Below are 22549 nucleotides of genomic sequence, written 5' to 3'. Positions count from 1 at the left end.
TCTTTACAAATCTCTATTACTAAAAATGTTTTAAAACTTCAATTTTACAGGAAGAAAGAGGAAGAATCAGGAATGGTTTATCATTTTTTTTTTTGCAAGAAGTATTATAGACTTGCAGGGGTTGATATGGAGTTTAAACCTGAAAATATGAAAGTAGTTGATATAGAGAAAGAACTATGTCTTCATAAAGCTTTTCCTGACTTATCTGGCTTTAAAATCAGTTTGTCTAATTACCTTCATCTTCTGTATGTAGCATCTGTAATAGGGATGACTGCTTCAGTATCCTCTCTTTGTCCTGCTCCTCCCTGGCAAATTTGACATAGTCTCTACCAGATGATTCTATTCCCTCTCAATCCAACCATATTTCTGCCTCCACCTTGCTATGGACATTGTCCTCCCAGTGATTCCAATGACCCCCTAACTGCCAAAACTTCCAAATACTTTTTATTCTTCATCCTGCTGGAACCCATTACCTAACACAGTGCTTGGTACAGAATGGAACTCAGTAAATCTTTGCTGTTGAATGAGTTAATTTTTCTGTTGAATGAGTCTTTGACACAGGGGACACCCCTGCCCTTTATAACTCTCTTCCCTTGGTTCACAGGCCCAGGTTCTCTCCAACCCCCTCTTCTGCCTTTTCGTGTACTCCTTTCCTTTTTGCTGCTTCAATATGACTGATCCCACCTACAGAACCTCCCAAACTTGTTCTATATAGTATTTCTGGACAGTAACTCATCTAGTCTGTTACCTTTAATTACTAAATATGCTCATTATATTTTTGGAATGTAGAAAAAAATTCTTGAAACAAGATACAAAACCATACATAGTTTTATAAGCTACAGTGAACTATATTAACATTTTGGTGCACTTCCTTCCAGTTTTTCTTCTGTATACATTTTTTGTTGTTGTTGAGAGTTATTAACTATACAGTACATGAGATATTGTCTCTTGTTTCTTTCTTTTATTATTACTTATTTCCATTTACAAAATCTTTAATGAGTGAATTTTGTTAGCTGCATAACATTGTTTCAAGTACTATCTCCCTATTGGGAGGACACAAATTGATTTCAATGTTTCCTTCACTAGACTTTGAAGGACTGTGCCTTATTCATTTTTGTGTCCCCAACGTGGGCTTCCCTGGTGGCTCACTGGTAAAAAATCTGCCTAGCAATGCAGGAGATGTGGGTTTGATGCCAGGGTCAGGAAGATCCCCTGGAAAAGGAAATGGCAACCCATTCCAGTATTCTTGGACTCCCTGATGGCACAGTTGTTAAAGAATCCGCCTGCAATAAGGGAGACCTGGGTTTGATCTCTGGGTTGGGAAGATACCCTGGAGAAGGGAAAGGCTACCTACTCCTGTATTCTGGCCTGGAGAATTCCATGGACAAAGGAACCTGGTGGGCTACAGTCCATGGAGTTGCAAAAGAGTCAGACATGACTTAGCAACTAAACAACAACATCCCCAAAGTACATTTTATATTGTGTGATCTAAACAAACTATAATTGTAAAGGCAGGGACTATATCTTATATACCTAATGTATCTTCAGGGACTAATGATTCATTTTTACCCTTTTGCATAAAAATCTGTAACACTGTTCTTAACTACAGACACTATTGCTCAGGGAATCCTGGTTAAATGCAGTTGCTTGCCAGACCCACAACTTTGATGGAGGGTCTTTAATGATCCAGAGAAGAATGATGGGAACATGTAAGACATTGTGTTTGATGGTTGCTAACTCAATGGTACCTGACTTTCTACTCAAACTAATGACTATTATCTTTCTACCATTTTAAAAGAAATATGTACTCATTGTGGAAAAACAGATAAGAAAAAAGGAGAAAGAAGACAGAAAATGGCCATAGTTTTGCTATCTCCAAAATCAGTTCAGTTCAGTTGCTCACTCGTGTCTGACTCTTTGTGATTCCATGGACTGCAGCACACCAGGCCTCCCTGTCCATCACCAACTCCCAGAGCTTACACAAACTCATGTCCATTGAGTCAGTGATGCCATCCAACCATCTCATCCTCTGTCATCCCCTTCTCCTCCTGCCTTCTATCTTTCCCAGCATCAGGGTCTTTTCAAATGAGTCACTTCTTCACATCAGGTAGCCAAAGTATTGGAGTTTCAGCTTCAGTATCAGTCCTTCCAATGAATGTTCAGGACTGATTTCCTTTAGGATGGACTAGTTGGATCTCCTTGCAGTCCAAGGGACTCTCAAGAGTCTCCTTCAACACAACAGTTCAAAAGCATCAGTTCTTCAGCGTTCAGTTTTCTTTATAGTCCAACTCTCACATCCATACATGACTACTGGAAAAACCATAGCCTTGACTAGATGGACCTTTGTTGGCAAAGTAATGTCTCTGCTTTTGAATATGCTGTCTAGGTTGGTCATAACTTTTCTTCCAAGGAGCAAGAGTCTTTTAATTCCGTGGCTGTAGTCACCATCTGCAGTGATTCTGGAGCTCCCAAAAATAAAGTCTGTCACTGTTTCCACTGTTTCCCCATCTATTCGCCATGAAGTGATGGGACTGAATGCCATGATCTTAGTTTTCTGAATGCTGAGCTTTAAGCCAACTTTTCACTCTCCTCTTTCACTTTCATCAAGAGGCTCTTTAGTTCTTCACTTTCTGCCATAAGGGTGGTGTCATCTGCATATCTGGGGTTATTGATATTTCTCCCATCAATCTTGATTCCAGCTAATTACTTAATATTTTGGCATATTTCTCTTCAATTTTTTCTTTGAATATATTTTTGTTTATTCATTTTCACTTTTAGAGGCTTGTCATTAACAATGTATATAATATTTTTCATTTTATTTAAAATTGTAACATAATCAATACTTATGTAAAAACTCTAAAATATTTCATTTAATAAATGCATCCATTTATTTCAGTATATTCTTGCTCTTAGATATTAGAATATTTCCTTTTCTTTTTTTCTTTTTTTGGTTGTTTTGAATAACATTGTGATGGACATCTTTATGTAAAGTTTTTTATCTGTAGTTAGAATTATATCCTTAAGAAAGGAAAATGAGTGATTATCTCATTTTCTCCTAAACAGGGTTTAAGTTTATAAATTTTAAAGAAATACAATGTCAATTCATTCAGGAGACATATAAGTATTTCATGTTTTAAATTATAAAGACAAATATATACCCATTCTCACTCCCCAAGCAATTTTTCAACAATTTTTTGGCCGAATTCAGGGGTAGGTGTGTTAGGGTATGTCTGTGTGTGGCTCATGTGTGTTCTTAGAGTAGCAAAGAATCAAACTGACTGAACTTTTAATATTCAATTTTCAAACTTTTCTGTATGTGTTTATGCCACCAAACCTAAAACCTCACCAAGCTCCTGGGGAACACCCTAAGCTGGAGTCAGAAGAATGGGCTCTGTAGCTTTGGCTTTCTTCTCAATTAACTCTGGGACTCTGGGCCAGTCATAGGACCATTCTGAGCATCATTTTTGTCAATTGTAAAATAAGTGAACTGAATTAAATAACTTCTTGGTAGATCCTGTGCTTCTGAGGTAAAATAATAACCACTTACAAGGTTTGCTTGGATAAATCGCTGATGGACAATCATTATCCAGTAAAGCTTGTGAGAGAGTCTAAAATTGAAGGAAGAATGTATTAACATTTCAAAGATTATGTGATGACACATCTTACTCAATATATAAATTGTGTCCTTTAAAAATGCAATTCCCTAATAATTTCCTTATTCCAATTACTCCCCTAGTAAGAGTAATTGTAAGATTATCATACACAGATACTTGTTTGACAAACACTCTTAAATTTCCTAACTATTATTGTTGATTTAATTGAATTACAAAGTCAGACATGCTGAAACCAAGGTACATCTTTGAAGGTGTGTATCTTTTTCTTAGTTATAGCCTCAGTCTAATGCTTTTATTTTTTCCTGGAAAAATGATATCTCCTCTTATTTAGAAGCCATCACAACTAATTAACATAATAAGGCTTTAGAATTCCCTTGTAAATCTTAAGTCTAGGTAGTGTTTGGAGATTATTTTTTCAAATGAGTTATTATCAAACCAGGTTTGGAAGTAAAGTTCTTGTTACTCTGTAGCCACAGAGCTTTATCACCACATTAATGAAATGGTGACTGCAAATGACATTTAACTCCTAGCTCTTGACAGCAAAAAAATCCATCCAAGTGGAGAATCTGTTGGTGTCAGGAAATAATTGATACTAACTTATGAGACCTAATAGTCCTGTATAATACCCCAAGTCTACAAAATGATATGCTCTAAATTGTGTTATGTTTGTATATATACATGCATCTGTGCTTTAATGAAATGGTAATATTAGTAATAATTTTCTAGAAAATTTTGGAGCTTGTCCAGTTACAAATACATTACACTTGAGATTGAAACAAGATAAATTCTTTTCTAGTTTTAAGCTTAAACACACATACCTCCACAGGCTTAAGAAAAGTAGTCCGGCAGAACTGGCTGTAGTATGTCCAGTATTCACTGTCATTTTTGTACTTAAATTGTATTTCCATGTAAGTTAAAAATCTTTCTGGGCACTTGGAGACACAGATCTGTGAAATAAAGAAACACAGTGGTAGGAACTGAGTTGATTTGAACAAACCAAGGAATTATCTACAATGTTAGACTGCTAAATTACCCACCACAATAAAAAAAGCAAAGCACCATTTTCCATCTAAGAAATTTAAATCAATTTTCTAAACATATTGTAAAAAATTAAATTTCATGTACCAGCTGTCAACCTCTACTCCCTGCCCTTGGACGCTAATGTGCTATTAAAACAATAAGATACTATACAATGACAAAATTATTTTTAACTTCTGATTTGATATAGTTGTAGATCTTCACACAGCTGTAAAAATAATAAATTCCATGTACCTTTCACCCAGTTTTGGACAGTGGTAATAATTCACATAACTATAGCACAATATCACAACTAGGAAGCTGGTATTGTTACAATCCACTAACCTTATTCAGTTCTAACCAGTTTTACAGGTGTTCATGTGTGTGTGTGTGTGCAATTTTATCACTTGTACATGTGACATTATCCATAGGACAGAGATGAACTTTTAATACAATTTTTAATGATTTTCTGAATTAGTAGATAAGGGTTTAATCCAAGATTAATTTTGCCTGTGTAGTTTATACATTTTCAGGGTTAGAATCTCACTTTCTTTCCTATGTATGAATAGAATGGTAATTAAAAATGCTCCAAACATTAATAACTTGTGCCACTAAGAACTATCAAAATCAGTAACTTCTCAGAATATAATTGGCGAGGGCGGGGGGGGGGGGGTTATTACCATAAGAAACTAACAAAATTACCGATATTTGTGGTAATCAATCATTATTATTGTCTTTTAGCAACACCAGTCAAATGTGGGCAGAGAGGTCACTGATGCAATTATCTTTAATGAACTTTAGGGGCCTATTAATGCCAAATCAGATCACTGTGCTAGTCCACAGAGCTACTGCAGAGTGACTGCAATCCAGTTAGTAACTCCACAGAGAGAAAACACAATCAGGGAGGAGGCACTCTGTTTTGTTTTTGTATGTAATAAAAAACCAATGATCACATGATGTCATGAGAGTTGCAGTCAGTTCTTGAACATTCTCTCCTCTACTTTCAGTTCCTCCTTATGGAAGCCCTCTTAGCTCTGACCTGCTCCATCTCCCCACAGTATTGTGGTAACTATTCTCATGGGCCAAATTGTAGCTCAACCCCCACTGGCAATTAGGTAAAAACACAGCTGCTGAGCTGATATCTCTTTCCTATCTTTTGGTCAAGTTTCTGCTACATGAGGACATTTGGTATCAAGCCCACAGCTAAGATAGTAGGTGGATAACTAAATGGGTACCTCAAGTGTCATAGTTAATATTGTTTTGTAGCAGCAGCATTCTAACTTTTTTCAGAAGTTTCTAAAAGGTAAACAACCCATCTCCATGTTCACACCTCCAGATGTATTTTCTGTTTCTTAGTCTCTCCTACACACTTGTGCACACATACACACAGACACAAGTACATACACACATTCATGCATATCAGAGGAAATAATGAAAGTCTCACAGGTATCTTTCTATGAAAACGGAAGAACTGTTGACGGACATTCACAGCATCCAACATGCTCACATTTTGGGGAAGAAGACAGAGGTCATTGTCAATACAAATGTCCAAAGTTTACTCTGATTGGAGTTAAGCTGAAAAAAACCATTAACATGTTTGAAGCTGAAAAAAACCATTAACATGTTTGGAGCTAACTCACAGACATTTACACTTTTGCAATTTACTTATAAGACTCTGGAAGATAACTGAGCTAGCCCACTGTTTGATACACTTAAATGGATTTATAAAGACTGAATGTATTAATGCCTTCACTGGCTTTAAATGATGGTAGGAACGACTGAGCTGAGGCCGTGATAATTTCTGCATTTATAAACACACACACATACAGTGTATACTAGACACATAATAGTGTGGTGTATTTAACATGTGGACTTCCGAGGTGGCTCCGTGGTAAATAATCTGCCTGCCAGTGCAGGAGATGTCAGTTCTGTCCTTGGGTCGATCAATCCCTGGAGGAGGAAGTGGCAACCCACTCCAGTATTCTTGCCTGAAAAAAATCCCATGGACAGAGGAACCCGCAGGCTACAGTCCATGGAGTTCTCAAAGAGTCAGACATGGCTAAGCAACTGAGCAAATATGCAATATATAAAAGAAAGTAATTTAAATGTTAAAAAATGTTTTGTTAAAGAGACATCAAATTTCATTCCAAACATAAACGAGCAGTTAAAAAACAATACAGCAACTGCTCTTCACTCTCTATCAGACCTGTTTGTTCACTATAAATACAACACTGATTAGTAGCAATCAACATATAATTAGCCAAAAATGAAGGTCACACTGGAAGGTTGGATATCCTAACTGATCAAGGTTTGTTCTTTAAATGCTTATGACACATATCTGGACCATGCTGCAGTTAACATATGCATAACCATAATGCATAAAAATATGGCTTGGATCAGTAGAAACATTATTACCTGGCAGACTGAGAGCAATTCTGCATTATTGGCAGCTGATATATATTCTGACTCAGTTCTGATTCTTTGTATAACCACAAAGGGGCACCTTGAATATAGTTCTTCATCATTATTTTTACATATTCTGTTCATATGCAATTAACACTCATATAAATTAGGATTTGGTGAGTGGAAGAGAAAATTACACTGAAGGTTTAAACAGTACAGTTCCAATGAAGAAAGGATCTAGTAACTGAAATGTTTAACCAAAAGCATAGTGTGGAAGGATTTTTTGTTTCATCATGAGAATGATGGATTTGTATAGTATAGTGGAAAAATTTCTAGACTGGGAATAGTAAAATATTAATTTTCTCATTCATTCATTTACTCTTTAATTCAACAAATATTTATCAATCACCTACTCTGAGCCTATTCTAGGCACTGGGGACACAGCAGTGAACAAAAGAGATAAAAATCCCTCAAGCAATTTACATTCTAGTAGGAAGAGATGGGTAATAACAGATAAGTAAAATTTTTTGCTGTCAGTATTCTTGCCTGGAGAATCCCATCAACAGAGGAGCCTGGCAGGCTACAGTCCATGGGGGAGCAAAGAGTCGGACAGGCTGAGTGACTAAGCACCCAAGATAGTAATAGTTGTTATAGAGAAAAATAAGGCTAGAAGGAAGGCCAGAAGATGAATTACCAGGATGGGATTATAGCTTTAAACAGGTAGTCAAGGGAGGTCTCACCGAAAAGGTAATATTTGAGGAAGCCTAGTGATCAAACTGTAATCATCTGGAGAAAGGGGAGGCTAGGCAGGGAGAACAGTGAAGCCTAGGTGCTTTCTTGGATCCTTTGAAGACAATGGATGGTCACCATGAGTGTAGTGAGCAGAGGGAGAAACAGAGCAAATGTGGTCAGAGTCAGGCATCCAGTGAAGGACCTTGGAGGACATTGTTAGGACTTTGGCTTTTAATATGAGCAAGTTGGGAGGCTATTGAGGGAAAGGGTCCTGAGCAAAGGAGGGATATAATGTGACTGATATTTAACAGGATCACACTGGCTGCTGGGTGGAGAAGAGACGAAGGGCCTGGAGGCAGGGGCAAGAATAGAGGCAGAGAGACCAGTCAGGGGTCACGGAAACAATATACTGGCTCCTTGAAAAGAGGAGGAGATGGTTAAAAGTAATTTGGTCCTGGGTATATTTTGAATGGAGACCAGAGGAATTAGCTCACAGCTCAAATATGAGTACAAGAGATATGAGGGATCAACGATGATTCCATGGTATTTAGAGTTGGCCTTAACTGAAAAAGAAAAGACTGTTGGGGGTTAGGGAACAATTTTAGGGATAAAGTCAGAGACTTTCAGGGATTGAGTTTGGACGTGTTAAATTTGAGATGCCAACTAAATATCCATGTAGAGACATGACATAGGTGGTTGGATAGAAAGAACTGGAGTCCTGGGAATATACATATATAAACTAGGAAGGGCGGTATATAGATGGTAGTAAAAGCAAAAGACTAGGTGTGATCACCAAAGGGGTAAATATATATTTTGAAGAGGGCTAATCCTGGTGGAGGAGGAAACTCCAGTGTTTACAAGGTGCTGGGAAGATAAGGAGAAACCCATCAAAGAATACTGAGAGGGAGGATCCAGAGAATTAAGAGGAAAGAGAGTGCTATGTCCTAGGAGCCAAGTGAAGAAAGTACTTTAAGGAGGAGGGATTGATTAAACAATAGTGTTGGATCAAGTAAATATGGATAGATAATTGACCATTGGTTTAAATATATGGAGATCAACGGTATCATTTGGAGAAAATGGAATAAGAATAAAAGCCTGAATGCAAGTAAAAAGAAAAGATTCAGACACATTGGATATAAATTATTCTTTTGAGGAATTTTGCAAAAAAAAAAAAAAAGAAGAAGAAGAAGCACTGTTGGGGGCCAGCGTGAGGAATTCCGCCCATGGCAAAGGTCATGAGGAAGGAGGCTTGGCATACGCAAAGGCGTGATCAAGCCTCAGGAAACCCCCTGTTCCCGAGCATCTACCCCAAAACCAGAGTCTGTTTTATGCTCTCGCCTACATCTCTGACTTTACAGGGGCTCTCCCCCATAACCGTTTCTCTTGGAGAAGGAGTTAACGTGCAGCTCCAAGGCAATAAAAATTCCTGGGCATGACAAGAGTGTTTCAGCTTACGGACTCCTCTGAAGGTTATCTAGCCCACCTGTATAGGTTCATCTGGCCACATGTGATTGTTACTAAAAGCAAATTCTTTTGGAGAGTTAGAAATTATTAATACAGTGGGTTGGTTAGGAATTATATCGGTGAAGGGTTTTTCATTTGTTGTGTCAATGATTGCTGCTAATTCCCTGCTTTGGGTGGGACAAGGATGTCTCAGGTCAAACCTTTCTGCTGCAACCATAAACAGCACAGAGAGTTTTGGAGTATTTTGAGAGTCTTAATTAGCATAGGGCTTTTCTCATTGTTGAGTCAATGACTGCCGCCAGGCCTCCACATCCTTAGGCATCTAGGAATATATTAATCAATGTATTTGGAATATAGAAAAGAAAATATAGTAGTTTTTGATGTTAGCAATACTAGACTTTTTGAGTTAATGAATTTTCTCTTTTGTAATAGATCACTGTGCTTTGTTATAAATCACTGTGTCTTTGTTATGTAAAAATGTAACTTTATCGCTATCTTAAGACTAAATAGATCTTAAGGGGAGCATTGATGAAAGGATTTTCATTTGTTGGGCTGATGTTTGCTGCTAAATCTCCATATTCCCTGCCTTTATAATGAATATAACCAACATATAGGAGAAATAAGTATTAACCTTTAAACTTATAGGAGAGATAGGTATTAACCTTTAAGATTAATCCTGTTAACCTTGGTTAAATAAATTCCTTTCTTGATTGTAACTCACTACACCCTCACCCTATAGGAATGCAACTTTATCGGGAGGGTGGTGCCTGGTTTAAGAAAAACCACCCTTGGAAGAAATAAGGTTTTTGGTTATCAGAAAGAAAGGATCATAGAATGTCAGCAGGTCTCACTCATGGCCAGAAGATGATTTAATATCCCTAAGACCCCCAGGTGACTCTGTATTCATCCCTATGTGTAACAAAAGGTATATAAGCAAACCCCAAAATAAAGAAATTGGATCAGTTTCCGGAAAGACTGATTCCACCATGTCGCTTCTTTCTTGCTCCCGTTTCTCTGGCTGAAATTCAGCCTCTTTTCTCCACTAATTCTCCTACTACACTATCCGTTTCTAATCTCTCTCTATATCTGTGATTAAATATGTATTTTTCCAAAGACGCCGACGCTGTCTCCACCTTCGAATTCCCTGGATCCACCGGGGCTGGACCCCAGCAAAGCACAAAGACATGAAGCAATAACTGTAAGGGGATATGGGATCAAGAAGAAAACTTTTTAATGTGGAAGGAATAACAGCATGTTTTTCTACTGATGGGGATGATTTAGTAGAGAATGAAAATAAAAAAATAAAAAAATAAAGGAAGATTTTCTGGCGTTGTGTGCTGGAGTTTGTGAGTGAGGATAAGATCTAACGCACAAGCAGATGGGCTGGCCTGGGGCATATAGGCTGTTCCTCCAGAGAAGAGCAGGGAAGGCAGAGTAAATACATGAACACAGATAATGGCAGGAAGGTCAGTGTGGGCAGCTGTAAACATTGTTTTCTGAATGCTGATATTTTCACAGTGAAATAGAAAGCCAAGTCAAAGGCTGATAGAGACTGGGAAGGAGGGCTTGGAGGTTTGAGGTGAGAGGAAAAGGTGTGAAATTGTTTTCTAGCAGAGTAGCTAGTGAATGGACAAAGGGTCTCTTGTGTGATTGAGGGACAGCATTGAGGGGCCCCTGGAGGTTAGCAGCCCTCAGTTTAATGGACTGTTGTATGTGTTTTCTGCAAGAACACACTACTGCCTAGGTTGAGGCATGGAGTAGGTAGAAAGTTGCATTTAGTCATGCATGAGTTTTTGCCAGGGAAATACAACTAAATGAGAGGGGGCAAAAGAATTGAGGGTTTATATAAGGATGTGATTTAAAAATTCTTTTCAAAATGTTATTAAAGTATAGTTGTTTTACAATGTTGTGTTAGTTTCTGGTGTACAGTTCAGTTCAGTTGCTAAGTCATGTCTGACTCTTTGTGACCCCATAAACCGCAGCAGACCAGGCCTCCCTGTCCATCACCAACTCCCAGAGTCCACTCAAACTCATGTCCACTGAGTCAGTGATGCCATCCAACCATCTCATGCTCTGTCATCCCCTTCTCCTCATGCCTTCAATCTTTCCCAGCATTAGGGTTTTTTCAAATGAGTCAGTTCTTCGCATCAGGCGGCCAAACTACTGGAGTTTCAGCTTCAGCATCAGTCTTTCCAATGAATATTCATGACTGATTTCCTGTAGGATGGACTGGTTGGATCTCCTTGCAGTCCAAGGGACTCTCAAAGAGTGTTCTCCAACACCACAGTTCAAAAGCATCCATTCTTCGGCGCTCAACTTTCTTTATAGTCCAACTCTCACATCCATACATGACTATTGGAAAATCATAGCTTTGACTAAATGGACCCTGGGTGGCAAAATGATGTCTCTGCTTATTAATATGCTAGACAAGGTTGGTCATAACTTTTCTTCAAAGGAGCAAGATCTTTTAATTTCATGGCTGCAGCCACCATCTGCACTGATTTTGGAGCCCCAAAACATAAAGTATGTCACTGTTTCCATTGTTTCCCCATCTATTTGCCATGAAGTGTTGGGACCAGATGCCATGATCTTAGGTTTTTGAATGTTGAGTTTTAAGCTGACTTTTTCACTCTCCTCTTTCACTTTCATCAAGAGGCTCTTTAGTTCTTCGCTTTCTGCCATAACTGTGATGTCATCTGCATATCTGAGGTTATTGATATTTCTCCCAGAAATCAAGCTTGTGCTTCATCCAGTCCAGCTTGTGCTTCATCCAGTCCAGCATTTCTCATGATGTACTCTGCATATAAGTTATATAAGCAGGGTGACAATATACAGCCTTGACATATTCCTTTCCCAATTTGGAACCAATCCGCTGTTCCATGTCCGGTTCTAATTGTTGCTTCTTGACCTGCATACAGATTTCTGAGGAGGCAGATCAGGTGGTCTGGTATTCCAACCTCTTGATCTCTGGTTCCTCTGCCTCTTCTAAATCTAGCTTGAACATCTGGAAGTTTATGGTTCATGTACTGTTGAAGCTGGGCCTGGAGAATTTTGAGCATTACTTTGCTAGCGTGCGAGATGAATACAATTGTGTGGTAATTTGAGCATTCTTTGGCATTGCCTTTCTTTGGGATTGAAATGAAAACTGACCTTTTCCAGTCTTGTGGCCACTGCTGAGTTTTCCAAATTTGCTGGCATACTGAGTGCAGCACTTTCACAGCATCATCTTTTAGGATTTGAAATAGCTCAACTGGAATTCCATTACCTCCACTAACTTTGTAGTGATGCTTCCTAAGGCCCACATGAATTCACATTCCAGGATGTCTGGCTCTAAGTGAGTGATCACTCCATCATGATTATCTGGGTCGTGCAAATCTTTTTTGTACAGTTCTTCTATGTATTCTTGCCACCTCTTCTTAATATCTTCTGCTTCTGTTAGGCCCATACCATTTATGTTCTTTATCGAGCCCATCTTTGCATGAAATGTTCCCTTGGTATCTCTAATTTTCTTGAAGAGATCTCTAATCTTTCCCATTCTATTGTTTTCCTCTTTTTCTTTGCATTGATCACTGAGGAAGGCTTTCTTATCTCTCCTTGCTATTCTTTGGAATTCTGCATTCAAATGGGAATATCTTTCCTTTTCTCCTTTGCCTTTCACTTCTCTTCTTTTCATAGTTGTTTGTAAGACCTCCTCAGACAATCATTTTGCCTTTCTGCATTTCTTTTTCTTGGAGATGGTCTTGATCACTGCTTCCTGTACAATGTCACGAACCTCTGTCCATAGTTCTTCAGACACTCTGTCTATTAGATATGATCCCTTGAATCTCTTTGACACTTTCACTGTATAATCATAAGGGATTTGATTTAGGTCATACCTGAATGGTCTAGTGGTTTCCTCTACTTTCTTCAGTTTAAGTCTCAACTGAAGAATCTGGCAATAAGGAGTTCATGATCTGAGCCACAGTCAGCTCCTGGTCTTGTTTTTGTGATGTCCATGTGTAGAGTCTTCTCTTGTGTTGTTGGAAGAGGGTGTTTGCTATAACCAGTGAATTACCTTGGCAAAGCTCTATTAGCCTTTTCCCTGCTTCATCCTGTACTCCAAGGCCAAATTTGCCTGTTACTCTAGGTGTTTCTTGACTTCCTACTTTTGCATTCCAGTTGCCTATAATGAAAAGGACATTTGTGTGTGTGTGTAGGTTCTAGAAGGTCTTGTAGGTCCTCACAGAACCGTTCAGCTTTAGCTTCTTCAGCATTACTGGTCGGGGCATAGACTTCAATTACCGTGATATTGAATGGTGTGCCTTGGAAATGAACAGAGATCATCCTGTTGTTTTTGAGATTGCATCCAAGTACTGCATTTTGGACTCTTTTGTTGACTATGATGGCTACTCCATTTCTTTAAGGGATTTTTGCCCACAGTAGTAGATATAATAGTTCTGAGTTAAATTCACCCATTCCAGTCCATTTTAGTTCACTGATTCCTAAAATGTCGATGTTCACTCTTGCCATCTCCTTTTTGACCATTTCTAATTTGCCTTGATTCATGGACCTAACATTCCAGGCTTCTATGCAATATTGCTCTTTACAACATCGGACTTTACTTCCATCACCAGTCACATCCACAACTGGGTGTTATAGTGAATATATATATATAAACACACACTTTTCTATTGTACTTTATTAAAAGATATTGAATATAGTTCCCTGTACTAAACAGGGAACCTGTCTATATAGATCTATATAGAACCCTGTTTATCTATTTTATATATAGTAGTATTTATCTGCTAGTCCAAAACTTATAATTTATCTCTCTTCTCCCTTCCTCTTTGGTAACTATGAATTGGTTTTCTATGTCTGTGAGTTTGTTTCTGATTTCTAAATAAGTTCATTTGTATCATTTTTCAGACTCCTCATATAAGTGATATACAGTATTTGTCTTTCTCTGTCTGACTTATTTCACTTAAGCAATGCCTTCCAAGTTGCTGCAAATGGAATTATTTTATTCTTTTTATGGCTAAGTCATATTCCATTGTATATATGTACCACGTCGTCTTTAACCATTCATCTGTTAATGGACATTTAGGTTGCTTCCATGTGTTGGCTACTGTCAATAGTGCTGTTATGAACACTGAGGAGAAAGTATCATTTCAAATTAAGTTTTCTCTGGATTTATACTCAGGGGTGGAGTTACTGAACCACATGGTAGTTCTATCTTTAGTTTTTTAAGAAACCTCCATACTGTTTTCCATACCTGCCGCACCAATTTACACTGCCACAAATAATTATGGGAGTTCTATAAAGGAGTGATTTTCAAGAGGGACCATGGAGTTTAAATCATATAAAGAAGGAGATGGAAACATGATAGAACTGAGGGAAACTTTGAAGGGCATCAGGTCAGTGGTTTGTAGGTCCCAGTGAGGTAGAAGAATAATAACTGGAGTTGAAATATTAGAGGGACTGAAATGATTAGACAGTATGATGTTTGAAATTAAGGGTGGTAATTATTGGTACTGACAAGAGTGAGGATTTGACCTTGAGGGTGAGTGGCTGTGATAAAAACAAGGTTCTGCAGTACAGGTGGTCACAGAACTAAGATGGTAATACCCCAAGATGGCTTAAATCTCATCATGAAATAAGATATCAAAAGTCTTTGAGGGACATGAGGAGGAAAGCAAGCAGATTTTCTAGAGAAGGACTTTGGTTGTGGTTTACTTGCACAAGGAACCAAGAGGGAGCAAATAAGTCAAAATCCTACTGAGTTTTTGAGGTAGTTATACTGCTAAATTCATGACCTAACCTGAAAAGGCCTTTGACTATTAAAATAATCTTTGACATGATAAACTTGTACAACAGGAAGAGAGTTTCAAAGCCACGTGGCCTCTAAGAGGGCATATTCCCAGTGTTCAGTAGTGGTATGGCCTGAGGTTAACAGACAGGAAATAACCTTTCAGTTTGTTGAGCGAAGGATCACAGGATGACAGATAAGGAACTTCCTGCAGAGAACACAATCCAAAGAAGATAAAAGACTGTTCTCGTGCTATGCACTAAAGACCACTGTGCACTTACACCTCCTTCCTTTCCGAATGGCAGTTTGTATCCTAACTTCCCCAGCCCTGTTCCTCATTGTGCATTTAGTGTCAAGACCTGATGGAGAGACTATCCATCATCCATAGATCCTAGACTGTGGGTTGAAGTTCAGTACCACACAAGACTCTATGAGCTGTCTCCCTTGGGAAGAAGGGTCCTCTAGAGGACAGATGGATAGACTATAGAAAATGAAATGAACTGCCCATTGATATCTGTGCCTCTTGTTTCATTTCTTCATGGTAAATAAGAGGCTGCTCAGTCCACAGTTACATTGCTTTATTCCTTCTTTCCTTCCTTCTTGCATCTCAGGGTAAACATTTAAAACTTATAAGTTTATGGTATTTGAGTAGGAATACAATGTGTAACCCAACTGATCCAAGGCTTAGAGCAGTGGTGCTTTATTCAGCCTTTTGCTTCCTTCTGGCAACTGGCTGCTGCTGCTGCTGCTGAAAGGAGCCTGGAAGAGAGCCACCCACTGACTGCAAACACCGCCTTATACTATCATATGACCAAAAAGAAACTATTGTGTTCAGTCACTGGAAAACTGAAGTTTATTAGTTACAATAGATGGCTTTATTCTTCCTAATACTAATCTTGAGAAAAATATCTCCACTTCTCTATACTGCAGTTTATTCATATATAAAAATAGGTTGTTGGACAAGATAATCACTGAGGTTCCTAGTGATACTAAATGATTAATCCCTGTTTTTATTGTATATGAACAAACATGAGATTATACTTCTGTCTTGTCACCTTCCATAAATTCATCATTAATGACACACATCCAGAATTCAAATAGAGTTTCTCAGTTCTGTCATCCAAGAATGTTTAAAATTGCTAAAACCACTGAGGCATATATTTCGCCTTACCTGTGTGGTAGGGCACTGTAGGTTTACCACCACGGAGGGACTGGTACAGGTGAGCAGGTTAAAGTAAAACAAAATGGACTTGTTCCTAAAAAAACAACATAATATTTTTAGTAACTGTGGAAATATTTCATATCATTTCATATCACCAGGTATACTTTAATATAACATGACCTTTAAAAATCTGCTTCATTTCCTCTAGAAATTTGCAACATATTCCCCAAATCCCCATGAAGTGGCCTAACAATTAAAATAGCTTTTGGTAATAGTAAAAAGTCAAAATAATCAAATTGTCCATCAACAGGGGATTGGTTCAATGAAGAACTCCACATCCATAAAGTAAAAGATTATACTGCCATTGAAATAATGTTGAAAAATATTTAATGGATGAATTTAGGAAGCAGGTTACTAAAGAGTATCAAAATATGATTTAATTTTGCAAAAACAGTTATAACACATTATATGCAGAAACAAATGATTATATCTCAATGATGGCATTATATTTGTTTAGATAATTTTGTATTTTATGGGTTTCATGAGATAAACATGTATTATTTCAGTGATCTGAAAAAAGATAAATTTAGTTATATTTTCTCTGTTTAAAATTATGTTCAGGGGTGTAGTGGTGGGATAACTTGCCATTTATTATTGGAGATCTTCCCTGGTGGCTCAGATGGTAAAGAATCTGCCTGCAATGCTGGAGACCTGGGTTCAATCCCTGGGTCAGGAAGATTCCCCTGGAGAAGGGAATGGCAACCCACTCCAGTAATTCTTACCTGGAGAACTCCATGGACAGAGGAGCCTAGCATGCTACAGTCCATGGGGTCACAAAGAGTTGGACACAACTGAGTGACTAACAGACACACACACACACACACTTTGCTAGCAACAGTGACGACTTTGCCATTTGGCAAGCCATGTTTCTCCTTTAAATCTCAATTTCCCCAGCAGTAAAATGGGGATAATACCAGCCTGACCTGCTGAAGAGTGGTGTTGGGAGGACATAGGAAATGTGTGGTGGGCTCAAGACAAATGGCTGTCTAACTTTAGTATGCATCAGTGAACCTTGGGGTATTTGTTGAAAACTGTGATTCCTGACTCCTTCTCAACCCTTCAGAGCCCAGACTCTAGGAATTCACATTTCCCTCTGTGATCCCCAATTGATTCAGATACAGGTGGTCTACAAACAATATCTTGAGAGAACATAGCCATATATATTCAAGAGGAATGTTTCCAGAACCTTAAACAGTCCCAAGTTAACATGACTACATACACAGCATAAAATGTATAATAGGCTGTTGAGTTATATTTTCCCTGCTGACTCACAATCACCAAGTAGGATCTGAATCTAGAAACAAAAAAAGCTCTCCACAGAAAGTGTGGGCTAGAACCTTGCATCACTTCTGCTGCTTCTTGCTCATGTCTACATAAGCAAAAGATGAGTGAGGGAGGTGATTGGAGACAGTGGAATTGGCAGGATACAGTCATCAGAGTTCAGAGGATTTTTCCTCCCCTCCTCATTGAAAGGATGGATTATTTCTTCTGGGTTTCAAACCACACAGGCTCTGAGAGAATCTCTCACAGAGAAAGAGGGTGTCCCAGTTGGTTCTAGAAGTAAAGAACCCACCTGCCAATGCCAAAGACATAAGAGATTTGCGTTCAATCCTGGGGTTGGGAAGATCTCCTGGAGGAGTATATGACAACCCACTCCAGTATTCTTGCAGGAAGAATCCCATGGGCAGAGGAGCCTGGCAAGCTACAGTCCCAGGCTATAGCTAGGGTAGTATGGCAGGCTACCACAGGGTCTCACAGTCAGACGTGACTGAAGTGACTGAGCACATGGGAAGGGCAGACCAGCATCTGGGTTTCCAGCTGGATACTGCTTTGTGTGGCAGACTTACTACAGCCCTCTGCCCATTTTAGCAGAGAAATGTGAGACCCAGAAACCACAAGAGAGTGGAAATAAACCAATGGTGCAGATAGAGGACAGCACTGAGGCGGTCTGTCATGGGAGGGTATGGAGCCAAGGAAATGGGCTTGCACTTTCCTGGTGGGACATCACCTGATAAGAGACTGGAAATGAATCCCCAGGGATGGAGCTGAAGGGCTTTGGTGGAGAGAAAGCCAAAACTGATTTCTCAGATGAAAAGATTAGTCAGTAAGGACTTCCCCAGAGAATTTCCACTTGCACACCATGAGAGAGCCAGGCTTTGTCAAGGAGAGAGTTTATGGATAGTTACATCTTAGCTTCAGGAGCAACAACCATGTGGGACTAGGGCAGTGGCCAGGAAAGTAACAGACACTCTTTCTCCTTCTATATGTCACAACACAAAGAACTAAAACTAGGAGAGAGGGAAGAGAAGGAAAATAACAAAACAGGCCTTCTCTCCCACTCTTAAGTTCCCTTGCAGAGTTCAAACCTGAGCTGGGGAACTGGAAGAGATGGATTCAAATTTTAAATTGGACTACACTGTACTTTTAAACAGAAAGTGTTTAGAAAGCTATGGAAGATGCCCAAGATGCCAAAACAAGAAGAAAAGAAATTTGAAAGAACATTATTAAAGGCAATAAGCCCACTTCATGTTTGTAACCCCATCGAGTTCTGATGGCTCAAATATCTGGCTATAAATGCATGCACAGTAAGCATAAAGCAACTTAAAGATTCCACAAGAGTGAATTTGGCTCTTTCACCTACACAGTCTCATGGTGCATGTGACTCAGATCTGTACCTAAGTGAATGAATGAATTATTGCATGTCACTTGAGTCCCTTAGGAGTAGTTAAAAGGCTGAATGGTAAATCAGCAAGTGTCAAGAGTCCACCATAGGTAAAACTGACTTATAAACTGCAAAATGCTGCATAAACTCAAGTTATTCACCACATTATGCAATCCTCAAGGGAAAAGTTTATACCTTATTCATGTTTATATCCATCTACTTTCCCAACACTTAGCCTACTACTTGGCCCATTCCAGGCACCCATCAGATGTTGCAGAATGAATGAGATCAATTTCAGAATAAGTTTCTCAGTATCTGAGAATCCTCCTTAGTTTTTTCCACACATCTGTACTCATTCTATCAAAGCCTGCCTGATATCCTTAAATGTCAGTGGTCCTTCAGATTCCTTACATACAAATCTGCGACCCCATGAACTGTATAGCCCCCACCAGGCTCCTCTGTCCAATGGGGTTTCCCAGGCAAGAATACTGGAGTTGGTAGTCACTTCCTTCTCCAGGGCATCTTTCCAACCCAGGTATGGAACCTGGGCTTCCTGCATTGCAGGATGATTCTTTACCATCTGAGGCATCAGGGAAGCCAAATGGTCATTAATGATTGGAGAGGAATAATTCTGCAAAAGTGATTAAGGAAGTAACTCATTCAGTTCAGTTCATTCAGTTCAGTCGCTCAGTGGTATCCGACTCTTTGCGACCCCATGAATTGCAGCACGCCAGGACTCCCTGTCCATCACCAACCCCCGGGGTTCAATCAGACCCACGTCCATTGAGTCTGTGATACCATCCAGCCATCTCATCCTGGGTCGTCCCCTTCTCCTCCTGCCCACAATCCCTCCCAGCATCAGAGTCTTTTCCAATGAGTCAACTCTTCGTATGAGGTGGCCAAAGTATTGGAGTTTCAGCTTCAGTATCATTCCCTCCAAAGAAATCCCAGGGCTGATCTCCTTCAGAATGGACTGGTTGGATCTCCTTGCAGTCCAAGGGACTCTCAAGAGTCTTCTCCAACACCACAATTCTAAAGCATCAATTCTTCAGCACTCAGCTTTCTTCACAGTCCAACTCTCACATCCATACATTACCACTGGAAAAATCATAGCCTTGACTAGACGGACCTTTGTTGGCAAAGTAATGTCTCTGCTTTTGAATATGCTGTCTAGGTTGGTCATAACTTTCCTTTCAAGGAGTAAGCGTCTTTTAATTTCATGGCTGCAATCACCATCTGCAGTGATTTTGGAGCCCCCAAAAATAAAGTCTGACACTGTTTCCACTGTTTCCCCATCTATTTCCCATGAAGTGATGGGACCAGATGCCATGATCTTCGTTTTCGGAATGTTGAGCTTTAAGCCAACTTTTTCACTCTCCACTTTCACTTTCATCAAGAGGCTTCTTAGCTCCTCTTCACTTTCTGCCATAAGGGTGGTGTCATCTGCATATCTGAGGTAATTGATATTTCTCCCGGCAATCTTGATTCCAGCTTGTGCTTTTCCAGCCCAGCATTTTTCATGATGTACTCTGCATAGAAGTTAAATAAGCAAGGTGACAAAATACAGCCTTGATGTACTCCTTTTCCTATTTGGAACCAGTCTGTTGTTCCATGTCCAGTTCTAACTGTTGCTTCCTGACCTGCATATAGGTTTCTCAAGAGGCAGGTCAGGTGGTCTGGTATTCCCATCTCTTTCAGAATTTTCCACAGTTTATTGTGATCCACACAGTCAAAGGCTTTCGCATAGTCAATAAAGCAGAAATAGATGTTTTTCTGGAACTCTCTTGCTTTTTTGATGATCCAGCCGATGTTGGCAATTTGATCTCTGGTTCCTCTGCCTTTTCTAAAATCAGCTTGACCATCTGGAAGTTCACAGTTCACGTATTGCTGAATCCTGGCTTGGAGAATTTTGAGCATTACTTTACTAGCGTGTGAGATGAATGCAATTGTGTGGTAGTTTCAGCATTCTTTGGCATTTCCTTCCTTTGGGATTGGAATGAAAACTGACCTTTTCCAGTCCTGTGGCCACTGCTGAGTTTTCCAAATTTGCTGGCATATTGAGTGCAGCACTTTCACAGCATCATCTTTCAGGATCTGAAATAGCTCCACTGGAATTCCATCACCTCCCCTAGCTTTGTTTGTAGTGATGCTTTATAAGGCCCACTTGACTTCACATTCCAGGATGTCTGGCTCTAGGTGAGTGATCACACCATTGTGATTATCTTGGTCGTGAAGATCTTTTTTGTATAGTTCTTCTGTGTATTATTGCCACCTCTTAGTAACTCATTATTTAATTCAAATTATATTTCCACCATGAAACAATAAAATAGAAGCAACTGCAAACTACTAGTTCAAGATGAGGTAAGATGCACTTAAGCCCATCTCTTTTCCTTCCTGAGATACACAGAAATAGAAAAATAAAAATACAGAAAGGGATAAACACTGCCATACCAGCTAAGGATGTGCAGGATGGGATCTGCTCCCAGTTGCACATGAGAGGTCAATAATTTCTGGAAAATGAAGAGCAAATGAGAGTGTGTTGAGTGATGAATGCACTATAGAAAAGATACAAAAAGAGTGGGATATGATATGCCTGTTAGAAAGCATGATACATTCTGGACTCAAAAGTGAGAAATGTGGTCAAAAGTGAGAAGATTAATTAAAGGTTTATATACAGTACAAACCAGCACCTCTGTGCTCCCCCCATAGTTCTACACTTAAGACTTCTAGGATCCAGGAAAAACAGGCAAAAACAAAGGCCTCTTTTGTTGAATGATAGCAAGGGCCTTTGTGAAATTGGATATCCCAGTCTACAATCCTTCATATTCTGGCATTTTAAAAGTCCATGTCGGACAGTCAGCTTTGCACCAGTTTATATGGTAGTGAAATCTAATAGCTAATACAGTGTTTCTATCCCATACTAGGCAGAGGTCTCCTTGGAAAAACTGACCCAGTGACACAGCAGCTGAGCAAATTCACACAAGTGACCCAATTCTTTCTATAGTAAAAATGGATTATCAAGTAGCATCAGGAATTTAAGAGAAATCAGAAAATGAAAGTCTAAAATAAACAAACAAAAAGCAATGCTGGATAAAATAAAAATAATTCAGAGCACAGAAGGGACCTTTAAAAAACAGTATTTTCAGAGAGATTCAATCAGATTATTCATAAATAAAAATACTATATTATAAACAATTAGAAAACAAGAGGGCTTTAAGAGACTAAAAACATGATTAACCAAATCTAAAAATCAAAGGCAGAACTGGAAAAACTTGACAAAATCTTCTAGAATACAGAATAAAAAGTCATAAATGGAAAATATAAGGGGGAAAAAAAAGGTATTGAGACCAATCAAGGAGGTCCAAGTTACGAATAACAGAGTTCCAAAAAGACAACCAATAAAAGAATGAAAATAGAAAAAAAATAACTGAATAAAATTTTTCAGAGGTGATGAGTCACAGTTCTTTAGAATTAAAGGACCCATCAAAGACTAGACAAAAAGATTTTTTTAAAAGTAAGACCTACATTGAATTGTGAGATTTCAGAACACCAAAAATAAATAATTTTAAATGCTTTCCCAAAGGAAAAATCTTTCAAAATAGAAAAAATGATTTCACCACAAGGTATGTGAATCAGACTAACATTAGACA

General features: G+C 38.8%; 1 protein-coding gene across 1 annotated transcript in view; it reads right to left on the bottom strand.

Moving 5' to 3' along the window:
- Window positions 1-22549, bottom strand: part of LOC120861081 (choline transporter-like protein 5) — a 123550-nt gene that overhangs the window by 48573 nt on the left and 52428 nt on the right. The window contains exons 3-5 of the mRNA XM_040236745.1: window positions 16187-16271; window positions 4433-4561; window positions 3548-3608 (exon numbers count right to left, since the gene is read on the bottom strand). Of these exons, the coding sequence (XP_040092679.1) occupies window positions 3548-3608; window positions 4433-4561; window positions 16187-16271 (275 nt within the window). The remainder of the gene's footprint in view (window positions 1-3547; window positions 3609-4432; window positions 4562-16186; window positions 16272-22549) is intronic.

Source organism: Oryx dammah, unplaced genomic scaffold, assembly GCF_014754425.2.
Source record: "Oryx dammah isolate SB20612 unplaced genomic scaffold, SCBI_Odam_1.1 HiC_scaffold_11227, whole genome shotgun sequence".
Taxonomy (NCBI): Eukaryota; Metazoa; Chordata; class Mammalia; order Artiodactyla; family Bovidae; genus Oryx; species Oryx dammah.
This window is presented reverse-complemented; position numbering and strand designations above follow the sequence as displayed.